The following is a 25,643-nucleotide window of genomic DNA, read 5'->3' on the forward strand; positions in this document are numbered from 1 at the left end:
TGAAAACCTCCCATTTAGAAACAAATTCCTGTTTTGATTTGTTCTATATTTTTTTTCTGATAAACCATCTAATTCAGCATATTCTGTCAGCTTTTGGATCCAATCTTGTATAGAGGGGATTTCATTACTCTTCCATTCTGCTGCGATCAAAACTCTTGCTGCCGCCGTGGCATATAAAAAGATACCCTTCCTCTTTTGTGGAATATCCAAATCTGTTATTCCCAGGAGGTAGGCCAGATTTTTTTCAATGAATCCAGGGACACTTCAATGGATTTTGTATGGGGACTGATTTGTAAATCCGGGAACTGTCCCCAGGAAACGGGGACATCTGGTAACCTTAATCTAGTTGGCCACTGTGAGAATAGGATGTTGGAATAGATGAGCCATTGGCCTGATCCTGAAGGCTCTTATGTTCATAATTGCAGGCACAGATACACACCCCTCCCTCCCAAGGAGTTCCCAGGCTCAGAAAAGGAAACGCACCCTCACCCAGTTGTGAATTTTAGAGCAAACTCTCAAGGTGAACCATTGTGGGTTTTGCTGAAGATCCATGACAACAGAGCATGCACACAAGCCAACAGCATGCCAGAGCTAATTGCTGCATCAGCACACCAGGACTCGAGTCCCAAGCTGCCAGCTCCCACCCACAGCAACCTTGCGTTTCTATTTTCGATTTGCTCCTCAAGCTAGTACTTATCCTGTTCAATGCCTTTTTTAAAAAGAAGAAAATCCAAGCAAACTGTTTCAGGCCAGGACCCCTCTGCACTGGTTTCTATAGCAACGGGCAACTTCCGGGATGATGAAGTGCCCCCCCGATATACCCTCCCAAAGTCATGTGCAATTGCTAATTAAGTGTCGTCGCCAACCAGAGTCAACGATCGGACCAACTGGGTCAGCTTAAGTTGCGCATGCTGGGGAGAAGAATATGCCAAGAGCTTCGGTGGGGGTGGGGGGTTTACATCAGAGGTTTCTTGCCTCGCTCACACGCACAGAAGGGTGGAATAAATGGAAAGGAACATGGGAGCCGGCCCTGTTCCAGCAAACTTCAAGCACATGAAGCTAGGGATCCACAGGCATGCTCCCCTCGTTCCGTTTTATTAGGCATCAGGTAAACCAGGGAATGAGGGGACGTGGGTGGCGCTGTGGGTTAAACCACAGAGCCTAGGACTTGCCGATCAGAAGGTCGGCGGTTCGAATCCCCGCGACGGGATGAGCTCCCGTTGTTCAGTCCCTGCTCCTGCCCACCTAGCAGTTCAAAAGCACACCAGTGCAAGTAGATAAATAGGTACCGCTCCGGTGGGAAGGTAAACGGCGTTTCCGTGTGCTGCTTTCAGTTTGCCAGAAGCGGCTGAGTCCTGCTGGCCACATGACCCGGAAGCTGTATGCCAGCTCCCTCGGCCAGTAAAGCAAGATGAGCGCCGTAACCCCAGAGTCGGCCACGACTGGACCTAATGGTCAGCGGTCCCTTTACCTTTAAACCAGGGAAAGGCAGAGACTGGTTCTTTTAATTGTTCCCCGGGAGAGTTAACAGATCCACATCCTGTTCTTAAAGTGATGTGCGGAACCATCTCAGCAGACCTTCATCTAGCTTCTGCCCAACTCAAATTAAACCAGCAGGGAAGACTATGCCAAAACTTGTCGTTTGTGTGTTCATTTATTTTATGCAGGGAACACCTGTGTGTGCTGGGCAGTGTTTGACTATCCGACCTGGACCATGCAGTCGTCATGTGACTCTTCTCCATGTGCCTCCTCTATGAGAGGTCCACAGGGTGGCAACAAGGGAACGAGCCCTTTTCTGCAGTGGCTCCCTGTCTGTCAAATGCTCTCCCAATGGAGGCTTGCCTGGTGCCTTCACTACATAGCTTTAGGCACCAGGAGAAAACATCTCTCTTCTCCAAAGCCTTTGGCTGATTGAACAATATAACCTTTTAAATGCATTTGTGTTATTGTTTTGTTTTAACTACTTATTTTGTACTTCTATTCTGTATTTTTATCTTGTGAACCGCCCTGAGATCTCCGGATGAAAGGCAGTATATAAATTTAATACAGTGGTGCCCCGGAAGACGAATGCCTCGCAAGACGGAAAACCCGCTAGATGAAAGGGTTTTCCGTTTTGGAGGTGCTTTGCAAAACGAATTTGCTATGGGCTTGCTTCGCAAGACAAAAATGTCTTGCGATTCCTGGTGTCCCCCCCCCCGTCCCCAAGCCCCTAAGCCGCTTAACAGCTGTTCGCTAAGCCGCTTAACAGCTGTTCGCTAAGCCGCTTAACAGCTGTTCGCTAAGCCGCTTAACAGCTGTTCGCTAAGCCGCTGAACAGCTGATCTAAGCCGCTAATAGCCTTTTAGCAGCTAATCCGCTAATCCCTTAAGCCGCTAATAGCCGCTAATAGCCGCTAAACCGCTAATAGCGCTAATCCGCTAATGGGCTTGCTTCACAAGACGAAAAAAACCGCAAGACGAAGAGACTCGCGGAACGGATTCTTTTCGTCTTGCGAGGCACCACTGTAAATAATAATTACATACAATTCTACCACCTCACGCTACGCAACAAGCTCTGAGGTCCCAATCCACTGAAAAGCGGATGGGTGGCTGTGAAAATGCACTGTCTTTCCACCTAAGGCGCCCCTCACAGGGTTGGCAACCAGCGCTTGAAACCAGCCTGCAAGCCCCAAACCGAAACAATGGGCTCGGTATTTTCGGGTGACGGGTACATAATTCTAACCTGCTCGTGGTACCAAAATAAGCACTCTCGCTACATGCAAGAAAGCTGTGCCTTAGCAACAGCAGTGATGGACAGAAGAGGAAATGAGCCGTGGAAAGACAAGGAGCTGCCCCACCTTGCAGAGTTTTCTAGTCTCTGCCACCAGAGCTATAACAGCACACAGCTGGAGGCAGTTCTGCATGGGGGAAGAGGCACCAAGGGGATTATCTGTATGCAAACTCACAGGCCTCTCCATCTTTGAGGAGGAATGGGCCTCCACATCTCAAATGAGCAGTAACACAGAATAATTTGAAAGCAAACAGCCTTCCAACTTTTCGCCGTGATACATTTTGACTGAGAGACAATCCTTGCAAAGTATTTTTAGTCAAGAGCCGTGTGCCAAGACAACCAACATCTGCTGTCAAAAATAAAACAAAGCTGTATTCTGTGAATAGGAGAAACCCAAATGTTGCACTTATTTACATGGTTTTTAATTCCTTTCGGGGTGGGGAGAGACTAGTCCACAAGCGCCGCTCGAGTCCACCTGAACAAAGGATTTCAAACATGTATTTCCATTCCATGGACTGCAAGAAGATCAAACCTCTCCATTCTGAAGGAAATCAGCCCTGAGTGCTCACTGGAAGGACAGACCCTGAAGCTGAGGCTCCAAGACTTTGGCCACCTCAGAAGAGAAGACTCTCTGGAAAGAACCCTGATGTTGGGAAAGATGGAGGGCGCAAGGAGAAGGGGACGACAGAGGACGAGATGGTGGGACAGTGTTCTCGAAGCTACCAGCATGAGTTTGACCAAACTGCGGGAGGCAGTGGAAGACAGGAGGGCCTGGAGTGCTCTGGTCCATGGGGTCACAAAGAGTCGGACACAACTAAACAACAACATTTCCATCCTACTCTTTACAAGTGGTTTTCCACCCACCCCAAATAAACTAGCCAGGTCTACGTTTGGCTTAGCTTTAGCAATACTGCAAGATGCTCCCCACGTGCCCTAACAAAAGCCAAGGTTATAGAGATACACGCTCCATAGCTGGAGGGAGCTCTTGGAAGAGGAAGAGATCAGGACAGACTTTATAATTCCAATGAACCCAAAGCAGCTCTGGACCGCTCTCTGTCCCAGCCTCTTCCTGCTCACAAAGCCCTGTTGCCTCTTCAGCTTCCAATACCCCCTCTTCCCAGTCTTCTCCCTCTGACCACCCATTGTAGTCCCGTCACCAACCCCCGGGCTCTGAGCTTTCTTCCCTTGGCGGTTCCCTAGTGCCTCCTCTGCCTTCAGCCAGTCCACGACAGGCTGCTTCTGTTGCTCCTATCTTAGAGGAAGTCAAGGTGACAAGCCTCGTGGTTTGCAAGGGCTCCAGGCCTTCACTGACAATGAGAAGGCCTCTCCTCCTCCCAGAGGGGAGGGGTTGGGAGCGGGAGCAGCTTCCCGCTGGGGGGCAGGGAGGCATACTCGGCTCCTTGCTCCCGATTGCTTCTGCTGCCGCGGCCAAGCCTTCCAGCCAACCAATAGGGCCGGCTGGTGGGCGGGGCTAGCCACATTTAAACAGCCGCGGCAGAGCTCAGCTCTGTTCCTGATTTCTTCGGATCTCTCCCTCTTAGGTCAGCTTCTTTTTGCGTATTGACCTTGCTATGGACTTCAGTTGGTTGCCTTGGTTGCCCAAGGGGCCTGATAGGACTTTTTTATCCATTTGACAAATTGTCACCAGCCTTTTGGTTTTTTTGCCTACCTCGTAGCAATTTGTCACAACTTTCTGGTATTGGTGGTTAGGGCAATGGAATATGTGTGCTCTGTTGGCGGATTGGGCAAGCGCCATCATCTACCCCTCCTCTTTTGGGTATTCCATTAAAGGAATCCAGCGGTTGTGGATCCTGTCCAATGCCCTGCTGGAGGCTAGGGCCATGGCATGACCCCCGGTGACATCATGGGGGAGCTTCCAGTTGTATTTGCATCAACAAGCTCCTCCCATTGGTTGTTAACCCTAACTCCCGGCTGTGCAGGGTGGAGTCTGGTATTGCTGTTTCATCCAGTGCCTAAGCCAATACTACTCACATGCTGTAACCAATAAAAGTTGTAGCCTAATTTTGTCCATTAACCTAAAATAACGTGTCTTTGTGTCTTATTATACTCCTATGCGGGTGGCGGGTCCTCAACTCACAATAGGGTTGTTCTTGGCTAGTGGCTGGGTGCTCGTCCCTCATCCCCGCCTAACGTCCAATTCGCAATAGATTCATGGATCTGCCGTTGTCAGAGGCAGAATAATGGGCTGGAAACTTGCTAGAGCAACGAACTTCTGCAGCAGGAACCAAAGCTGCGCCTCAGTCCTTCTCACACGCTCACGACACCATGAAGACAGGATTACGTGTTCCTTTGGAACTGGCGACTGGCAATTAGGGCTGACAAAACTCACTCTAGGGAGCTGTCCAGTTCCTAAACACCTTCCACCCTCCTTTTGCAGTCAACACTGGGGGCGTGGGGCCTTGCGGCCTTGCCAGAAGACTGCTAGCACCCCTCAAGTCCTCTTGTCAATCCCACGCTGACAGTGCTGACATTCTAACTGCAATGTCATCCTCTCCACCAGCCAGCCTGCTTTCAATCTGGGGTACATGCCTCGGGGGAAGAGAGGAGAAGGACAGCTCCTCCTGCCATTAAGGCAAGCTTCAATCCTTCCGAGCTCTGCAAAAGTGAACAGGGCCCACGTAGGCAGTTGACTCACACAGAGGGGATCCTGCAAAGCAGGTGGGAGTCTTAAGGCATGCTGTGCAGCTTGCAGGCCAATTACCTGCGGACGTTCATTCGTTTAGGGCCAACCTTTCTGTTTGTCAACGGCTCCCAAGGTTTGCCTTTTTGCAAGGAAAACACACACGCACACAAAGGAAAAGGCTTCCAGCAATTCTATTTTCCTTTTTTGAAAGAAGGCACTACCTCTATAAACACCCTCCATTTTCTACCCCCATGCAAGAAACACCCCCCCCCCACTCTAGAGGCATAAATTCATGCAGGGAACAGCACTTCCACCAAAATAGAAGTACTTTATGCGTTATGCAACCGTCATTAAATATACAAAACCTCTCAGAAACCACAGCAAAACATTAAGGCCAGCATGGCTCAATCTTAAAAAAAAAAGCTTTTCCATGCACGCAGATGTTATGATATTCCGTCAAATAGCATCAACACTTCTTGCTTAGTGACAACAGAAGACTGGTGTTTGTTAGGGAAAGGCGTTCGTTCTCATGTTCATTCAGCATTGGGGAAATCTATGCTTCTGATGGAGATCTGACGCTATCCGATAATCTAACAACAAACAGTTTGCAGTAAAGCCATGTAGACATGAAAAGATGGGGAGGGGCTGTTGCTCAGAGACGGAGTACACACTTTCCACAGAGGAAGTCAGAGGTTCAAACCCAGTTGAGGAACTCCAGGTTGCAGGGTTAAATGCAAGTGCTGGCTGAACATGCCCTTTTCAAGACGGATCAAAATGGGTGGTTTAAAATAACTAAAACTGAAACTTAAAAACCCCACTAAGCTTGCCTTCAAAATCATAGCTTGTATAATATTAAAGCAAGCTGCATAATGCATAAAAGTGATCCATCGAGCAGTGCATTCAGAAACATGTTGTAAAATGATTGTTAAATACATATATATACACAAAGCATCCCACTACTGAATGGAAAATAAAGATGGGTTAGCACTTGGGAGCTGCACCAGAATTTAGGAAAGTACTATCATGAGAAACTTGATTTAAATCCTAACTGCTTGCTGATTTAAACCATTGCTTTAAATCTCCTTGACTGAACTGATACAACTTACTATTTCGTTACTTTTTTTTTTTTTTTTGCCTTTTATCCCGTTTGTTCACGCCTGAGGAACAGGAACCATGCGCCCCTCTGCTTGCCCATAAGCAATAATGGGTGTGTGAGAGGCAGACTGGACATTTAAATATATGCAGGCGGTTTCATTTCCATTGCAAGACCAGACCATTTCCTCAACTCAAGATGTACTGCTTTCTTTTCTGAGGGGCACTCTGCACGTTCATGAATTACTCATGCCCCCCCCCCCCCAACATTCAGGGGCCTTGGAAACAGCTTCCCACAGCTGCGTTGCACACAGTTGAGAAATGACGCTTGTCATGGGCTGACCACGTGAGCCAACCATCATATGACCATCTCCATGCCAGCAAGGGGGACATTCATGACCAGCACCAAGTTATTAAATGGACTCGTTTTCAAAAGGGGGTGGGGAATCATTACTAATAGCCTGTCAGGCTTCAACCTGCAAGCATTTTGAGACTTGAGAAATGAATGCACCAAGATCTGAAGCTCAGGTAAGGGGAAACCTCCAAGCAACGTGGTGTCAAGAAGCTATTTTGCTAGACGACGCAACGCTTTTTCAACCATTAGTGGGGAGGAGTACAAAAATACTTAAGCAAGAACAAGCACATAAAGATAAGCTTTGGGAGCTCGGTTTATACATTTGTCAGTTCTTCGAAAACTTGGCCATTAGCACCCTGGTGAAAACAGGCAAGCAGAGTCAAAAACAGGCTCTTAACGGGAACAGCCAAGACACAAGTCATGCCAGGTGCATCGGACGCAGGATTAAGAGTTAGGTGCTCATGCCACGGAGCAGGTTCTCACACACAAGCTGTAGTATATGCATTAGCTGCCGACGAGTTGCAAAGACACACCTTTCTCTTGCCTTTGTAGATTTGGGCTGTCCGCTTTCACCGGCCTTCTCCTCCCTTGCTCTTGCACAGCCGCGACTCTCGATGGCGGCGGGGGGAGAGGAAGCCCCCTCGACTTTGTAGGTCTCATGTAGCCTTTCATTTGCTCGGCGCCTCGGGCTCTCCTCTCCTCTTTCTTCGTCGCTCTCGCTCCTTGGTCGCCACCGCCAGCCACCGCCTGTGGGACCAGCTCGCCGGCTTCGGAGCCAGAACTCTGCGCGCCCTTTGGTTGGGCTGCCTGGCTTGGCAGATGTGCCTCTTTGCTGGCCGCCTGCGCAGGGACGCTGATCTCTGGCTCCTTCACGTCATCCAGAGGTTTGAATGGGTCTATTGGTTTAGGAGCAGAAGCAGCTTCCTCCCTGTGGACATCCTCTCGGACCTTATCTGCCCCTGCCTTACTTCCTAAGCTATCCGGACGTTCAGAGGTCTTTGGTTCAGCTCCTTTGCCTTTTTCAACTGGCTCTGAGCTGCCACCAACAAGTGCGGTTGTCAGTGCTTGAAGTGCTGCTGCTTCTTTCTTGTTGTCCCAAAGGGGTGGCAATTCCCCAGAAGGGATACTGGTTTCTTTTCCGACAGATCCATTTCCTTCTGTCCCAGCAACCAGCAGGGCAGTCTCCTTGGGCACCTCTTCCGCTGGCAGTTCCGTGGGGCCAGGTCCAGAGCCTTGTGTTTTCTCCACCAAGCTTTCCCTTCCATCTTCATCCTGGACGGAGCTGAACACCTTGTCCTTTCCTGCTGCTAGCTCCTGCTTGGCATGGGGTCTCTTGCTTTTCTTCCTTTTCTCCCTCGTTTCGTCGCCCGCTTTCAGCAAAAGGGAAGCCTCTATCGCGGCCTCGTGGCCTCCCAACTTGGCCACGTTTTCCTTCGGCTCACGCTGATCCTCCCGGTCGCTTTTACTGGCATCCTTCAGCATTTCGGAAAGAAAAGGCTGCTCCTTGCTCAGCTCACTCATGAACTTGCCTGGGTCTTCTAGAAAGGGGCACCCCAGCCCTGGGCTTTTGGAAGAAGGGGCTTCGTCAAGACCACCAGCACTGGGGGGAGCAAAGGGGCCAAACAAGCTCATCTTGTTCTCTTCCCAGTGTACCTGATGCCCCGGAGGAAGGCTTTTGATGTTCCTGTTCTCGTCTACAAACTCCATTTCCTCCATGCCTTGGAGGAAGCCAGCCAATTTGGGATGCTGCCCTTGGTTTGTGGCATCCACCTTTGCTTGCGAGGCGGGTTGGTCAGGGCCACTCGCTGCCTTCTTGCTTTTCCTGTCGTTGCCCCTCTTTGCAGCTTTCGCAGCAGGGTCTGGCTTACTGGCAAGAGCAGACCCGCCGCCGCTTCCCTCCTTGCTGCTTCGTGGAGAAAGGGGCTCTTTCTGTTCATCTTCTCTTTGGTCCCCCAAAAGTGTGGCTGCTGTCTCTCCTTTGGCTTCCCCCCAAAGAAAGGGACATTCCAAACTCAGCTTGTCTTCTCGATTCTTGGCCTCCTCTGATCCTCTGGATGTTCTGCCCACCTCAGAACCTTGCCCTGCATCTCTTGCCTCCTTCAAGGGACGATCTTTCTCTTGGACTTTACTCAGGGATGGAGCCTCCTCCGTTTTAGCCACCTCCTCATGTTCAGCAGCTAGCCTGGCAGGTACAGACTTTGCTTCCATGGCTTGGACACAAACCTGGTGGCTCTGCCCTCCTGCATCCCTTTTCCTCGGTTCTTCTGCCACCAGCTCCATAAAGGGATGGGGGGATTTCGGCAATTCTGTCCTGTCTCTAGGATCTAGACTGGCTTCCTGACCTTTCTCTGTGTCTTTAGCGAAGAGTTCCTCCTTTGCAGTGCTGGTTTTTGGATCAGAAGCGACCGGCTGCTCAACGCCACACTTCTTCGGGGCTGTGTCCAAACTCTCCTCCTCCTTCTTTCTTTCAGATTTCCCCACCGGTTTTGCAGCAGGAACCTGCACTTCCGGCTGTTCAAGCAGAGGGGCGCCACTCCTGCCAGCAGCACCTGATTCTTTGGTGGTACCATCAGCCTTCTCAGAAGCCTTGCTCAGGTCAGAGGCCGCCTCCGGCAGAAACGGCTGCTCTGGCGGAGTCTTCCCGGACTTTTTGCTCCTCCCATCGCTGGTCCTCTTTTTGGGCTTGCTCCCCGGCAGGGCTGAAGCGGGGCTCTCCAAAAGGGCGAAGCTGGGCCCTTTGCTCTCACCAGGCACGGTGGCTCCCTTGGCTTCAGGAGGGCCTGCCTTGGCTGGTGCCTCCAAGATGAAAGGGTATGCCGAGGAAGGGAAGTCGGCCCATTCGCTTCTGCCGGTTGGAGCCCCTTGCACCTTCTCCTTCAAGGAGGTTGCAGCAGGAACTTGGCACTCGGCCGTATCTGCAGCAGAAGCTTCCGTCAGTTGGCTTGCAGCTAAGAAGTCGGCTGCTTTGCTGGAATCGTTCTTTTCTTTACTCTGGTCAGCTCTGCTCGCTTCAGCAGGCAAGGGGCCAGTGCCGCTCTCCACCGCTGGAGGAAACGATGCCCCCAGCGAGCCTCTCTTCATGGCTTTCCTGCTCTTCCCCTCACTGCTCCTCTTTGGTTTCTCTTGCAACACTGCAGAAGAGGCAAGAGCTGCTTTGCTGTCCGCTGAGCTGGAGAAGCCAGCTACCTCGGGGCTACTGGCTGCCATGCTTCTTTCAGGAGGCGTCGCAGCTTCCTCCGCCCCCGGAGCTTTGCCCACATCGGCCCGGTCCTCCAAGAGGGAGAGCAGCGGTGCCGGAGGATTCTTAACCCGCTTGCTTCTGCCATCGCTGCCCCTCTTCTTAGCCTGTGCCCCAGTTGGCTGTTCTGGTGTGCTGGAGCTGGCTCCCTTGGCCATCTCATTAGAAGGTAGTTGAGCACTGCCAGGTGTTTTGGTGGGAGCAAAGGGCTTGCCCAGGTCAGACTTGCTTTCCAAGAAAAAGGGGGTTTCTGCCGAACCAAAATCAAGAGCGGCACTTTTTGCGGGGCTGCTCCCCTGTGCGTCGCCTGGTGAACGCTCCCTGGTGGGGCTCGGCTCTGGCGCAACAGGGGATTTCTCCTTGCTCTTATCGGGAGAACTCATTTCCGCGGCTGGCTCCACGGCCTTTGCTTCAGCGGGAGATTTGGCAGCTCCCTCGCCAGGACTTCTGCCCTGCCTGCCCTTCTCTTGCTTCTTCGGCTCCTCCACCAGCACCTCCTGCAAAGGAACCAGGCCCTCTGGTGGGGCGACCTTCTCACCTGCAGCTGCTGGTTTCGTAAGCAGGACTTCAACTTCCTTGCTCGCCGCAGGTTTGGCCTCCAAAGCGGGCACGATGTGGACCGAGTCCTTGTGAGTTGAGCCTTCCTCCAATGTCCTGCTTTTCCCAAAGGGTGCCATTTCTACAGGACTGGCCTGTGGCCAGGTGGGGCTTCCTGGCTGATTCTTCTGGACCTGGCGCTTCAGCTGCTCCTCAGGAGGCTCCCTGCTTTTAGATGGCAATTTCAAGCTGCCATCCCTCATCTCTTCCACTTGGCCAAATTTTGCATCCAATGCAACATTAGCAGCCGGATAATCTCCTTTTACAGAAACCGGGCCAAGGCTGTCCATAATTTGGCCCTCTCTCTCAAGCACCGAAGGATCCTTCCCGGTGACGTCCACAGGGGCTTTTGAGACCTCTTTAGCGCTCTTCCGGGGCTCAGTAAAGGGGACCTCGGGCTTCTGGGGTTCAGGAGCACACAGGGGAGCTTGCGGCCTTTCGGAGCTGTCTTCCCACATCTCTGTCCCCCTTGGCTGCTGAACCCTCTTCTGCTTCTGCTTTTTCTTCTTCTTCTTCAGCGCCGCGGAAGCTTCCAGGTCCCAGCTCTCCCTCATGCCCTCTGCAAACTCAAGCGCCTGGCCGGCTGCCTTCCTGTGAGGAGCTCTGCTCCGGGGGGACGTCCCGGCGACAAAGCCACTGCACTCTGTCACCGAAAAGGGGTCGCCTCCTTGGTTGTGGCTCCTGGGTGCAGCTGGGAGACCTACAAGAAGCTCCTCCGGGGCATCGGCCGCAGGCAGCCAGGCAGGTTTCGCTCTGCCAACCCTGCGGTGGTGGTCGCCGGGTTTGTTAGCGTGTCTTCCTTGGGCAGGAAGCGCACCTGGAATACAGGAAGGTTGCTGGAGTACCGGAGGGGATTACTCACCAAAAGCGGCTTTCAGCCAGGCTCCCAGTGCCTACAGTCAATGCTAGTATTAACTCCCACTTTAGTAAAGTGCAGTTTTGGAAGCAAGATAAGGGGGGGTGGGGTACCAATCTCCCCTACTTTTTGCATTTCTCTCCGTCATAACGTGGACAAGGTCTCTGGAAGAGTCATCGCTTCTATGTTACAGGGCAATGTGAGAATTGCTTTTGTGCTTAGAGATCCCATAAGGCCTTTCTAGGATGGATTTCGGGGCCTGAATTCCCTCTTTTTCTGGGGTGCAGGGGGAGGCCAGGTGCACGCAGGCAAGAGCTCCGGAAACAGGGAACTCTCCCGGCAGGAAGCAAGCTCTGTTGACAAGCTGGGGCATGGCAGAGCATGGGAGCACATGGCTAGATGGAGAAGGCAGGAAAAGCTCCGTGATGAGAAAGGGGAATCATTTGCTGCGGTTGGAGAACACAGGGCGTTTTTCTTGCTCACAGCGGAGACTGCAAAGCCGGCTTTGCACTGCTGGGACCCCAAATCACCCCCAGTTGGGCAGTGGGAGTGCACACTTTAAGGGAAAAGATTTAGGACAGGCCAAAAAAAAAAACCCCACACCCCAAAAAGCAACAGACCAGCATTGTTATGAGGTCCGTGACCAAAATGGTTCTCCTAAGTTTCAGATCAGAAATGAGACCTATATGATAACCAGAAGGGGACAATGTTGCATAGAAGATTCAGCAATGGGGGAGAGTTGCCTAGCTCCCAGTATGGGGGTGGAAGGGGAGGCGGAGATTCCCAGTTTTGGGACTGGGGAGCAAGTAGAAATAAGAAACAAGAAATAAAGCTGAGGCCGTTTCCTAACCACACAGGAGAAGGAAGAGATTTGCCTCTTTGGCTGCAAAGGGATAGGCAATTTGCAACACAGAGGGAAAGATAAGAGTATGGTGGAGACGGAAAACAAGAACTGGAGATGGAGCTCAGCTGCTCCTCTGTTGCCGCTGCCACTGCCTACCTGCAGGTTCCAGGGCGGCTTTTCCCTGAGGCAGCTCCACGGGATGGTCAGGGCGAGCTTCAGGTGCTTCTTTTGGCTTGGCCACTTCCACCACAGCAGCCAAGGGCTCCTTAGCATCTGCTTTGGACTCTCCCGGGGGTACCGGTTCTTTTGACTCTGCTAGAAATAAAAGCATAAAAGGCATCAGTGCTTTTCGTAAAAAAAAAGAAAAGAAAAAAGCAAGAAGACAAGACTGGCAGGTGCTAGGATAGTTGTGTACAAACAGACTTGCCATGGACAAATTGAACGATATCTGGAATTCATTATTTTATAAATATTGTATCAGTTTGCTTGGTTAAGGAAAACAACTATTCCCCCCCCCTTTTTGTAATGGTACATATTACAGTTGTTGCTGTTTTGCTTACTACAGTGGTACCTCGCAAGACGAATGCCTCTCAAGACGAAAAACTCGCAAGACGAAAGAGTTTTTTGTTTTTTGAGTTGCTTCGCAAGACGGATTTCCCTATGGGCTTGCTTCGCAAGACGAAAACGTCTTGCGCTTTTTAAAAAAAAACCGCCAATGCATTCCTATGGGAAACCGTCAATGCACAGTGGTGCTTCGCAAGACGAAAAAATTCACAAGACGAAAAAACTCGCAGAACGAATTAATTTCGTCTTGCAAGGCACCACTGTACATGGGTACACTTTCTTGTTTCCTCTTCTTTTGTGTATCTTATCTTAATCTGTGCACTTGTAATTTTGTACCTTTTATTTCTCAATAAAGAATATAAAATAAATAAATAAGAAACAAATGAGTAGTCAAGACAGGGTAGCCATCTCCAACTATCTAAAGGGCTGCCACGTGGAAGGTGGAGCTAGCTTGATTTCTGCTGCTCCAGAAATCCAAGCCAATGGATTCAAATGACCCAAAAGGAGAGAGACTTTGGCTAAACTTTAGGAAGAACTTTCCGACTGTAAGAGCCGTTTGACAGTGGAAGATACTTTGTCGGAAGGTGGTGGGCTCTCCTTCACTGAAGGTTTTCAGACAAAGGTTAGGTGACCATAGCTGTGACACCTGCTTTGAAGGGGGCTGGAGCAGTTGACGCCTGGGGGTGCCAAACCTACCATTCAATGATTCTATGAGAATCACCACCTCCGCCCCCACCAGTTTGCTCCCATGACCGAAAACACATTCTCTAGGTAGCAAGTCAAAACCAGCTGCCCAAGACTGCAGAGGACAGATAAATACGCCAGCCTCACCATGATCCTGGGCTGAGCGATGTAGACCACTGGCCTGGCCAAATGCAGCCATCAGGACAGTACAGTGGTACCTCGGGTTACATACACTTCAGGTTACATACGCTTCAGGTTACAGACTCCGCTAACCCAGAAATAGTACCTCGGGTTAAGAACTTTGCTTCAGGATGAGAACAGAAATTGTGCCACGGCGGCACGGCAGCAGCAGGAGGCCCCATTAGGTGCTTCAGGTTAAGAACTGTGTCCAGTTCTGGGCACCACAGTTCAAGAAGGACACTGACAAACTGGAACGGGTCCAGAGGAGGGCAACCAAAATGGTCAAAGGCCTGGAAATGATGCCTTATGAGGAAGGGCTAAGGGAGCTGGGCATGTTTAGCCTGGAGAAGAGGAGGTTAAGGGGTGAGAGGATAGCCATGTTCAAATATATAAAAGGATGTCACATAGAGGAGGGAGAAAGGTTGTTTTCTGCTGCTCCAGAGAAGCGGACACGGAGCAATGGATCCAAACTACAAGAAAGAAGATTCCACCTAAACATGAGGAAGAACTTCCTGACAGTAAGAGCTGTTTGACAGTGGAATTTGCTGCCAAGGAGTGTGGTGGAGTCTCCTTCTTTGGAGGTCTTTAAGCAGAGGCTTGACTTGTCAGGAGTGCTCTGATGGTGTTTCCTGCTTGGCAGGGGGTTGGACTCGATGGCCCTTGTGGTCTCTTCCAACTCTATGATTCTATTCTATGATTCTAAACATTAAGAACAGTTTCAGGTTAAGAATGGACCTCCGGAACGAATTAAGTACGTAACCAGAGGTACCAATGTACTGCCCGTTTCTCTGCCTGCCAATATCCCCAATGCGCAGCTGTCCATCCATCCACCCTGTTTCTTCCAAACACCCCAATCGCCAGCTCAGCCCCCACCTCTATTGTACTTGTGGGGGCACCGCTGGCGGGCCTCCCTGCTGCTGCCTCCCCACCATGAGAGAAGCAGGCTCAATCTCCTGATACAAGGAGGGTGTGGCTTCCATTGGCGCTGGCAGAAGGAAGGAAAGAAGAAGAAGAAGAGAAGAGTTTGGATTTGATATCCCGCCTTTCACTCCCTTTAAGGAGTCTCAAAGCGGCTAACATTCTCCTTTCCCTTCCTCCCCCACAACAAACACTCTGTGAGGTGAGTGGGGCTGAGAGACTTCAGAGAAGTGTGACTGGCCCAAGGTCACCCAGCAGCTGCAGGTGGAGGAGCGGAGACGCGAACCCGGTTCCCCAGATTATGAGTCCACCGCTCTTAACCACTACACCATACTGAAAGCAGCTTTCCCCATAGGAAGTGACATGGCTTCCCCACATCTTTCCTTACCTGCAGGCTCCGGATGAGGTGCCACAGGTGGAACCGACAGCGGCTGCTTGTTTTCCTCCGGCTTCTCGGTCGGCTTGCTGGGAGGCTGTTTGTCCTTTTCCCCAAGCTTCTCCAGAGCAGGGAAGGTCTCCCAAGGCTGGAGGGGCGAAGAAGGCGTCTTAGGCCCTTCTTTGCTCGCAGCGGGCTGGCTGGGAGAGATCTTGCTCTCGTCCGCTTTCTTCTCTAAGTGCTGGCTGGGAGAAGCTTTGGGCTCTTCCGCTTTGGGGGCCGGAGCAGCTTTACTCGCCCCCTCCTGCCCATGCGGGCCCTCGCTGACCTTCTCTGTGTGTTGGGCAGCAGGAGCCTTTGGCTCTTCGACTTTCGGGCTTGGGGGCTGCCTCTCCTTTTCCTCCTTGGGCAAAATGAGAGGGGGCTTGGTTTCCTCCATTTTCGGGGTGGGAGGCTTGCTTGCTGCGCTTGCCTCCTTCTCCTCTCCCCATTGGCTGAAGAAAGGCTGGCTGTCGTCCACTTTCTGGCTGGGAGGAGTCTTCCTTGCAAGCTCCTCTGCCTTCTGGGACTGGCTGGTCTCTTCCTTCTCCTTGTGCTGGGTGGGGGAAGGCCAGCTCTCCTCCGGTTTCCCCAGCACAGGAACACCGCCAGTACCTGGAGCCGTAGCATCTGCAGCCTTCGCTTTCTGCTCCTTCGTCGCTTCTGGAGAGCCTATACATAGCAAAAGAAAGAAGAGGTGCCTTTTTTCATCTACGCCACCCAACTGCCAATGAGTCCCCTCTAGGATCGGTGATACCAGCCCACTCGTCTGTCCTCAACCAACACATCTCCAAAAGAAGCAGGTGGCCGGATGGCGGGTGCTGGGGACAGACGGACAGTGACCATCCCATTCCTGCCCTGCCCGTGAGCTTCCGCCCAGGATGTGGGGAGACAACCTGTCCTGCGCAGTGCTACACTACCTTGGAAGGAGCAGGTCTGTAGCTTGCGGGTGCTCCTGTATTTGTCACATTCGGCTAAGGTGGCCTTAGTGGTTGGAGTGCCTTTTTCTAGCTCTGTCCAATTCATCGGCTTTCGGACAGGAAGGACTGCATTGCAAGGGGCTGGACTAGATTTTTTATTTTATTCACTATATTTATATGCTGCCCTCCATCAAAAAATCCCAGGGTGGTTCACAAGAGAAAAACGAGATGGCCCTTGGGGTCCCTTCCAACTCTACTATTCTGATTTGGCCATTGTGCTCCATGAGCTGGGGACTTCCGCGCTAGATTACTGCGCATTGCAATACCTGGGGCTGCCCTTGAAGACAACTCGGAAACTTTAACTGGTCCAAAATGAAGATAATAATAATAATAATAATAATTATTATTATTATTATTATTTATTATTTGTACCCCGCCCATCTGGCTGGGTTTCCCCAGCCACTCTGGGCGGCTTCCAACAAAGATGAAAAATACACTAAAATGTCACATATTAAAAACTTCCCTGAACAGGGCTGCCTTCAGATGTCTTCTGAATGTCAGGTAGTTGTTTATCGCTTTGACATCTGATGGGAGGGCGTTCCACAGGGCGGGTGCCACTACTGAGAAGGCCCTCTGCCTGGTTCCCTGTAACTTGCCTTCTCGCAATGAGGGAACCGCCAAAAGGCCCTCGGAGCTGGACCTCAGTGTCCAGGCAGAAGGATGGGGGTGGAGACGCTCCTTCAGGTATACTGGGCCGAGGACGTTTAGGGCTTTAAAGGTCAGCACCAACACTTTGAATTGTGCTCGGAAACGTACTGGGAGCCAATGTAGGTCTTTCAAGACCGGTGTTATATGGTCTCGGCGGCCGCTCCCAGTCACCAGTCTAGCTGCTGCATTCTGGATTAGTTGTAGTTTCCGGGTCACCTTCAGAGGTAGCCCCACGTAGAGCGCATTGCAGTAGTCCAAGCGGGAGATAACCATAGCATGCACCACTCTGGCGAGACAGTCTGCAGGCAGGGAGGGTCTCAGCCTACGTACCAGATGGAGCTGGTAAACAGCTGCCCTGGATACAGATTTGACCTGTGCCTCTATGGACAGCTGTGAGTCCAAAATGACTCCCAGGCTGCGCACCTGGTCCTTCAGGGGCACAGTCACCCCATTCAGGACCAGGGAATCCTCCACACCTGCCCGCCCCCTGTCCCCCAGGATCCTGTCTTGTCAGGATTCAACCTCAATCTGTTAGCCGCCATCCATCCTCCAACCGCCTGCAGACACTCACAGAGTTGCTCTTGTGCTCGAATCCTGCTTGCTGGTTTCCCACAGGTATCTGTTGGGCCACTGGCCTGATCCAGCAGGCTCTTCTTGTGTTTTTACAGTTAAAGGCCTAAATTACTTAGGCCCCAAATACCTGAAACAGCCCTCTCCCATCCCTACAGAACCTCTTGGGTGTCAAGATCTGGAAGGGGACTCCTCTTTGTGGTTCCAGCACCCTCAGAAGTGTGCGGAGCGGGGCAGACCTTAGGGAGGGGAATGTCTTACCCACAGAGGCACGATCTTCGTCCTATGCTGAAGACACACTTCTTCACCCTGGCATTTGACACACGTGATCATGACAACAACGGCTGTGCTCTGCCTCCACAGCTGGAGGCAGCATTGCTCCTGAATACCAGTTACTGGAAACCACAGGAGACAGAGCTCTTGTGCTCAGATTCTGCTTCTGCTCAGATTCCCATTAGGACACCTGGTTGGCCGCTGTGAGAACAGGACACTGGTCTAGATGGGCCATTGGCTGCCATGGACTGGCTGGACGCAGAGGACTAGCAGGTGGTACCAGCTGGGGAACCCCCAAGGGAAGAAGGTTCAGAGCCTGGGGCATGACAAGGAGTGGTCAGAGGGAGCAGAGGGAGGAGGAGGTGTTGGAAGCCGAAGAGGTAACAGGGTTTAGTGAGCAGGGAGAGGCTGTGGCAGAGAGAAATCCAGACTCTAGAGGCAGAAGCGGAAGCTGTAGAGCAGGGAAGCTAAAAGGCAGAAATGAGGTAGGCTGGTGAGGAAGCCAGGGGGTCTCCCTTCTCCTGCTGCAACCAGCTCCCCTCTCCCTTGGTCTCCCAGAACCATAAGAGGCATGAAGAGAGCGAAGCAAAGACAGACAAGATGAAGGAGTCTCAGATCACTTGGGAAGGACGGGGGGAGCGGGGGGGAGAAGACTTAGGGAGCAGTGGGAAGGCAGGAACCAAAGTTCAAGAAGCACACTGACAACCTGGAACGTGTCCAGAGGAGGGCAACCAAAATGGTCAAAGGCCTGGAAACGATGCCTTATGAGGAACGGCTAAGGGAGCTGGGCATGTTTAGCCTGGAGAAGAGGAGGTTAAGGGGTGATATGATAGCCATGTTCAAATATATAAAAGGATGTCACCTAGAGGAGGGAGAAAGGTTGTTTTCTGCTGCTCCAGAGAAGCGGACACGGAGCAATGGATCCAAACTACAAGAAAGAAGATTCCACCTCAACATTAGGAAGAACTTCCTGACAGTAAGAGCTGTTCGGCAGTGGAATTTGCTGCCAAGGAGTGTGGTGGAGTCTCCTTCTTTGGAGGTCTTTAAGCAGAGGCTTGACAATCATGTCAGGAGTGCTCTGATGGTGTTTCCTGCTTGGCAGGGGGTTGGACTCGATGGCCCTTGTGGTCTCTTCCAACTCTATGATTCTATGATTCTATGAACCTTCAGTCCTCGCAACTGCCTCAATGGGGCAAGAGAAAGATTTGCTATGCTGACTAAGCCTGAGCTTCTAATTTTTGGATAAAGAGTTAACTTCACTGACACCTTGTGAGTTATTGCTGATCTGCGTGAACCAGCAGGGCTCTTCTTATGTTCTTACTTAGATTTACATTTTAGGACCCAACCTATTCTTGTGGTTGTGATTTGGTTTGAACTGTTTGCAACGTATTTTCAATTGCTGCGACCCTCCCTGGGACCTCGGGGTAACGGCGGGGCGGTAATCAAAATATGCTGGGGGAAGCCTGCTCTAGAGAGGACTCTAAATGGCAGCTTTATCTGGAACTCTAGCATGTTGGAATACTGCTGGCTGGGCTCTGCTGTGTTTGCAGGAAATCTGGTGCCACCGTTCCAACTGTAGGAGCTCCAGCAGAGAATGAGGTCATGGAAGAGCAAAGCAGGACAGGATGCGGGCGTCAGGAGGGCCATTGATGGAGATGACGGTGTGAGACAGAGAAGGAGGGAGTGAAGGTTTGGGGGCAAAGGGGGCAGGGGGAGAAGTCTATACCCCAGACCCATTTCTTGTGGGTTCCTGCTTGTGGGACCAATTGGCACTTGACAGAAGACCGTTTCCTGTGCAAACCCAGAACCCGCCTCCTTTTCAAGCATTGCAAGCAAGCCAAGAAACAAACACACACTACGAAGTCTCGAGAGCAAGCTCACCTGCCAGGGATTCTTTGAGAGGAAGAGATTTCTGGTCAAATGACGGTTCAAACCCCATCAGCTCTTCCACTGCAGGGGCAGGCCCGTGACCTCCGACCGCAGGAGAAGCTGGAAAAGAAAAGGAAAGAAACGACTTAAGCAGAAGATTTAAAGGTGTGTGTTCCTCCTGCTGCCGACGCCGCCATTTGGAAACAGAACAAAGCAAACGGCCGAGAAAGAAAGGGGGGTCATCTTTGCTGCCTTTGGGATGGCAGGGTGAGTTCGGAGCAAGTTCAGAGCCAAATCGTTAACCGGTTGCCCCACTACGCAGAAGTCAGGAGTACAAATAAATTACATGATAATAATTATATTATTATATTTATTTATAACTTGCCTCACCCCCAGACTGGGAAGCTCAATAATAAATCATCCCAAATGTCTTGAGTTGGGGAAGAAAGCCTGGCACCCCTTGCCCAAGAAACCCCATAGCCCCAGGGGGCAAGAACCACAACCTATGTTTTTCCTCTGCTCAGTTTGCAGGATGCTTGGGGTGAACAGGACACCAGAAATGCCACTTTGAGGTGGGGCAGTCCTGTCCCCAACTCACTCAGCCTATCCACCCCACACTGCCACAGCGGGCCCCATGAAACAGCTCCGGGAATGATGCACTGGAGCCTATTGCTGCAAGCAAAGGTAGTATCCTGATCTGAAATGCGAGCCAGCTTTCCGCGGAGCTCTTCCTTCTCACCTGCTGGCGCGGACTGCTTTGACTCTGGTGGATGGGGCTCTGTGAAGTCTACCAGACCTGTGTCGGAGCATCCTGGGAAGTTCGTCAGGACCTTGCCGGGTGCTGGGCACAAAAAGAGGGTGGGGTGGGGGAATAAGCTCTTCACACAGAAACTGAGCTGGAGCCACCAGCCAGTCTGAATGGCTTTGGGGCAGGTGCTCTGCGTGGCACGACAGCAAATAGGCAGCATCCATATAGCATGTAATTGAGAGAGAGAAAGCCTTGAACTGGGGTGGTGGGGTGGTAAAGGTCATTCAAAGTGCATGGGGCAAGCAAAGATGCCACAGACCCGCCCCCCTCCCCAGGTAAAAGCTTTCTTCACCAGATTCTCTCCGTTCAGCTCTCCTTCCTGCTCATCGCCCTTTCAAGAAGACCTGACCTGCTTCCAGCTGTGGAGCAAGAAGGGGAAGGGAGTTGGGGGACACCAGATTGGGTAGGTCATGCATCTCTCTCTGCCTCCAGCTTCAGCCAGGATGCATGAAGACAGGGGTGGGGAGGCAGGACCTGTGGGAACAGCAGAACCCCAAAAGCTGGGAAGCAAAGGATTCTGGGAATCATCTCGTGATGTTTTGCTCCTCTTTCCCCACTTTGCGCCACCAAAACTCCGCCTTCCTCTCTCAGAATCAAGGTGTTGTTTGGAAACAGCAGGTGGGTCCGTGCCAATGCCTGACTGAAGAGCCACAAAAGAACGCGCACCTCCTTTCTAGAGATGCTTCTGCCTTTTTTACCTGGCGGCTCAAAGAAAGGTGTTCCTTGTCCCTCTGCTAAGTGCTGAGGTCTCAACCAGAAATCTTCAGGAAGTCCCGTCTCTCCTGCAGGCGCTACGGGAAACAATGAGCAGATACACAGGCTTTCGTGAAAGCCTACCCAAAAGGTGGCTTCACGACAAGTTACCTTTGCAGACCCCCAAGTCAAACCACCCCAGTTTTTTTGTTTCGCCGGGAAAGAGGTGGAGTTAGAGGACCACCAGCAGGTCTTCTAGGTGGTGTTGGCTGAGCAGCTGTGGCTGACTCAGGATTGCTCCAATTTGCACCGGGGCTTACCTAGAACAACCACACAGGCCAGCTACACAATTGCCAGCCTCAAATCCCACTGCAGACCTGGGTTCTGTCTTGCTTTGATTCTGCTTGTCCTCTTTTCTCTCAGACAGAGGAAAAGCAGGGATCTCATCTCTACAACATCTTTGGCAGCCATGTATTAGCCCTTGAGTGCAGATTTGCTCCTGCTCTTCCTAAAATGCAGCTTGCAGACCCATGCATACTCGCCTCACACCCTAGTTTACTAGCTTCAGCTTGCCTCCTTCCCACCCCCACCCCATTCGCCCCCAGGACTTCTGGTGTTCTTGGCAGAGTCCACAGATCAGCATGGGCTCACCTGCTTCGTTCTGGTTCAGCAGAGACTCTGCCCCGGAATCGAGGAAGGCCATGGGGTCAAAAATGTTTGCAGGAGGGTGTTGGGGTCCCAGAGGGGGCTGCTCAGGTGCCCCTGCAATTCCGTAAGGTGCTGTAAAAAACAAGGCAGGTTTTTTGCACCACCGGCTACCACATTTCCCCTGCCGTCCACTACGTGGGAGTTCACGCTTAGACTGAACCAAGCTGAGGCTGATTCGGTCTCTCAAGCAATGCGTTTCCATCAACTAACAAACCAAGACAAACCTTGCAGGAAATGAAGCCCCGGCAGCTAATTGAGTCAGGATTTCCTTTCCAGGTAGCATTTTGCACCGAGAAAAACACACTTCCAGATGAGGAAGAAAACATTCATTTCCTCTTGCTGCTACCAGCACTCCCAAGTCTTAAGCTTGAGCTTATTACTTTCCTGATGTTTTGTGACAGCAGGAGGAAGGAAAACTACGAAGTGCCTTTTAAATAGATTTCCCCAACCTTGGGTCCCGAAATGATTTGGAGCCCGTCATCCCCAGCCAGCATCCGGGGGTTCTCTAAAACCAGGGATGGAAAGACTTGGTGGCAGCACAATCACAGCAGCTGTCTGATAACTGCTTGCCAGCTCCAGTTTACAAAGCCTCTGGTCCTGCAGAGGTCGCCTGCAGCTAACCAGCAAGGAACCACCTGACGCCCCAGTCCTAAGCCTTGCAAAACTGAATGAGCAGAGCATCATGAGACAGGTGGGTGTGGCAACGGCAGCCACTGGAAGAAGCAGAGGGGGTGAAAGAGGATTAATAAAGTGGGGAGGTAGCAAAAAGGCCCCATCACACCCAACAGTGCCTTGCAGAGTGCCTAGGCTTCGTCTTAGCCTTGTGGTGCAGACTTCAGAGGCGGCCTGCCCACCAGCCTTAGGCCAATGTTCAGCAGGGCTGTACAATAATATCAATGCAGACTGGCCTTTGGCCTCGGATATATTCTCCTGGGGGTCAGAGCAAGCAGAGGGGAAGGAAGCAGAAAGTGAGGGAGGAGGACAGGTTAAACATTTCCCCAGAGAAGCAGGAGGGCTACACAGAAGCCCCAAATGTTGCACCTCTAATGCCATTCAATTCTGGCTGCAGAGGATTGGGATTTTTTTGTTCCCGCCAGCCACAGGGAGAAAGGAGGGCTGGGAGACTGGTGGATCAACAGGAGCAAAAGGTCAAAAGGTTGGTGAAGTGGTAGTATTCAATTCCCTCACCGCCACCCTGGATAATGGGACACTTTGCCCAGGAATTAAAGGTTTCAAATCAACGTGGTCTTCTTCACACTTCCAAGCTTTCCTCCAAACACCAAAACGGCAGTCTATGATTTCAAAAAAAGATCTAAGGGAGCCATGAAGGAGCCCAGCCTCACGACCGACGGCCTGACTGCAAGCATGGAGATTTTTCAAGACCCACTGGCAGATTAGAAGTCTACTGAGAAAGCAGATTATGTCCCTCAGTGCTCTCCATAATTAACACGAGTTTCAAAGCACACTGGAGGAGGAGGAGGAAAAAGAAAGATGTCAGCCATGCAGAAGAATTCCTTAGTGGCACTTGAAGCGGGGAGAGAGTTACGCAACCGGCAAGCGCGGCGGAGAGAATTGTACCATGGACTTCTTGCGAAGCTCCAAAATACTCCCCGAAAGGCGGCACATTCGTCATTTCCTGAGGAAGCAGCAGAAGGTCGGACAGGACGTCTTCGCGGTGCATCTTAAAAGGCTCTATGGGACAATCAGCAGATAGTTGGCATCTTTCTCCGGGGTCTCGAGCCGTGGCACAGTTCAGGACAGCTTCCATCTTGGCTCAGCAGCCCAGGACACCCCCAAGCCCCATGCCCCTGCCACCTGCAGTGCCAGCCCTGCCTGCTGTGCAACAGACGTGGCAATCGGTGAGAGAGGGGTGCAGGGGGCCATGGCAACGGGGTGCAAAGGAGCTGAGGCTAGCTGAGCCTCATCTGGCTTACAGGCCACCTACTGAGAACAGGGTCCAAGGGGAAGGAGGGCTTAGGAAGATATGCTTCTCCCCCCCACCCCACCCAAAAAAACCCAACCCTTGGAAAAAATGTGTGTCTGAAGGACTTGCTATAGTGAAATTTTGGCCACTCAGCCGTCAAAAAGGAGACAGAGCTTGAGCTTCAGTACTGTGTGGAGGCACAGCACTTTTTAATGATGAGCCACAGCCAGACAAGTAGCTCAGTTGACAGAGCATGAGGCTCTTAATCTCAGGGTCAGGGGTTCCATCCCCACATTGGGCAAAAGATTCCTGAATTGCACAGGGTTGGACTAGATGACCCTCATGGTCCCTTCGAACTTTATGATTCTATGATTCTACGTCTATCAAGGGAACCAGAAGTGTGCTCTGCAAAGTTTAGCAGATGTTGAATTCTGGGCTCACTGCTGTGGGATCCTCAACCGAGCTAACTTTGTTCCAGGTATAGCTTTAAGATGTTACTGTCACTAAACTTTGCGCCAGGGATGGCTAACGTGAGGCACTCGAAATGTTGCTGGACTACAATTATCACATTGGCACAGGGCAAACCACAGTCAAACCCGTTTCCCTGCCTCTACTTGGATGTTGATAAGCAAGACTCGTCAATACCCACCCCAGACACCCACTTCAGGGCAGGATTGAGAGGCAGCCAACCTAAATCATGGTTTTATTGAACATTTTGAATCCTAACCAGGGTCTCTTGACATGAGGAAAGAAATAAAATGCATCTCTGTGCAGTTAAAGACATAATACCTGGGCTTGCAAGGTGTATAATATTTTTTTTATTTAAAAAAATGCCTCAGGTGTACCCGCTCAAATTGTTGAGGCATCTTACTGGAAGTGAAAATGTACTTTCAATAGATGGGTACCTGCTCGGACACAACAAGCCCAAAGCCTATGTGCAGAAGGGACAGGTTTGCATGTGTGTCAGATGATCCTGACGGCCTGCCACTTCCAGACAGTTCTCAAACCCAGCGACCACCTACAATCCATCTTGTTAGCTTGCGCCAGGAATCCTATTACACCCTTGACTGGACAGAGGCAGCCAAGCAAGAGAGGAGCCTCGGTGACCTCTTTGCAGGCAAAGCGGCTTTTCCAAAACGAGCCTCTACCTAGCAGCTGGGTGGCATTACAGGAAGCGGAAGCCTTCTTATGAGAGGCAGGGCAAAGAGAGCCTTCCACGTTTCACTGGAAACAAAGATGTAGGTTTTCCCAGACCAACACTGAGATACTGCAGAACTAAGGCAGGTGGGGATATTGGACGAGAGGCTTCAAGCATGATCCAGTCTTATCCTCCCTGTCCCTGGGGCAGTCATGGCTTGCATGTGCAAAAGGAAGCCACATCAATGCTAATTTGTCCATTCCGCTCTCCTTCAGCGCCAGCTCTTTAATCAATTGGTTTTAGGGCATGGATAGCTCAGTTGGTTAGAGCATGGTGCTGACAATGCCAAGGTTGCAGGTTCAATCCCCGTACGGGACAGCTGCATATTTCTGCATTGCATGGATGACCCTCGGGATCCCTTCCAACTCTATGGTTTTATGATTTTACACTCACAACTCAAAAGGCCATCCTGTGGTGCTCTATCTACCTACATGAGAAATTCTGGGGAGGGTTTTAACTTCAAGCCTTGCCAAAGCTTGGATCCCTTCAAAGTGTTTATTGAGGCAAGGGAACTATGAGTCTTCTCCACTAGAAGGGGATAACTCAGGCTTCCTCAACCTTGGCCCTCCAGATGTTTTTGGCCTACAACTCCCATGATCCCTAGCTAGCGGGACCAGTGGTCAGGGATGGTGGGAATTGTAGTCTCAAAACATCTGGAGGGCTGAGGTTGAGGAAGCCTGGGATAACTCTTCTGTCCTTTGGACTAGGTGGTCTAGAGCAGGGGTCAGAAACCTTTTTCAGCCATGGGATGGTCCACCGTCCATCAGGCCATGTGGTGGGCTGGACTATATTTGGGGGGGGGGGGCCGAATTCTTA

General features: G+C 51.3%; 1 protein-coding gene across 26 annotated transcripts in view; it reads right to left on the minus strand.

Annotated features, from left to right (window-relative positions):
• The window catches only part of LOC310660790 (uncharacterized protein), a 225,900-nt gene that overhangs the window by 77,395 nt on the left and 122,862 nt on the right, over nt 1–25,643 (minus strand). For 12 of the 26 annotated variants that reach the window (XM_083405894.1, XM_083405902.1, XM_083405895.1 and 9 more), the window contains exons 6-13: nt 23,284–23,397; nt 21,649–21,777; nt 21,003–21,095; nt 20,236–20,337; nt 19,509–19,616; nt 15,130–15,828; nt 12,552–12,710; nt 7,394–11,512 (exon numbers count right to left, since the gene is read on the minus strand). In XM_083405894.1, coding sequence (XP_083262020.1) covers nt 7,394–11,512; nt 12,552–12,710; nt 15,130–15,828; nt 19,509–19,616; nt 20,236–20,337; nt 21,003–21,095; nt 21,649–21,777; nt 23,284–23,397 — 5,523 coding nt within the window. The remainder of the gene's footprint in view (nt 1–7,393; nt 11,513–12,551; nt 12,711–15,129; nt 15,829–19,508; nt 19,617–20,235; nt 20,338–21,002; nt 21,096–21,648; nt 21,778–23,283; nt 23,398–25,643) is intronic. The other 14 variants (XM_083405897.1, XM_083405899.1, XM_083405904.1 and 11 more) reach the window with 9 other exon arrangements.

The sequence above is a fragment of the Podarcis tiliguerta genome, assembly GCF_965153285.1.
Source record: "Podarcis tiliguerta genome assembly, chromosome: 12".
NCBI classification, from domain to species: domain Eukaryota; kingdom Metazoa; phylum Chordata; class Lepidosauria; order Squamata; family Lacertidae; genus Podarcis; species Podarcis tiliguerta.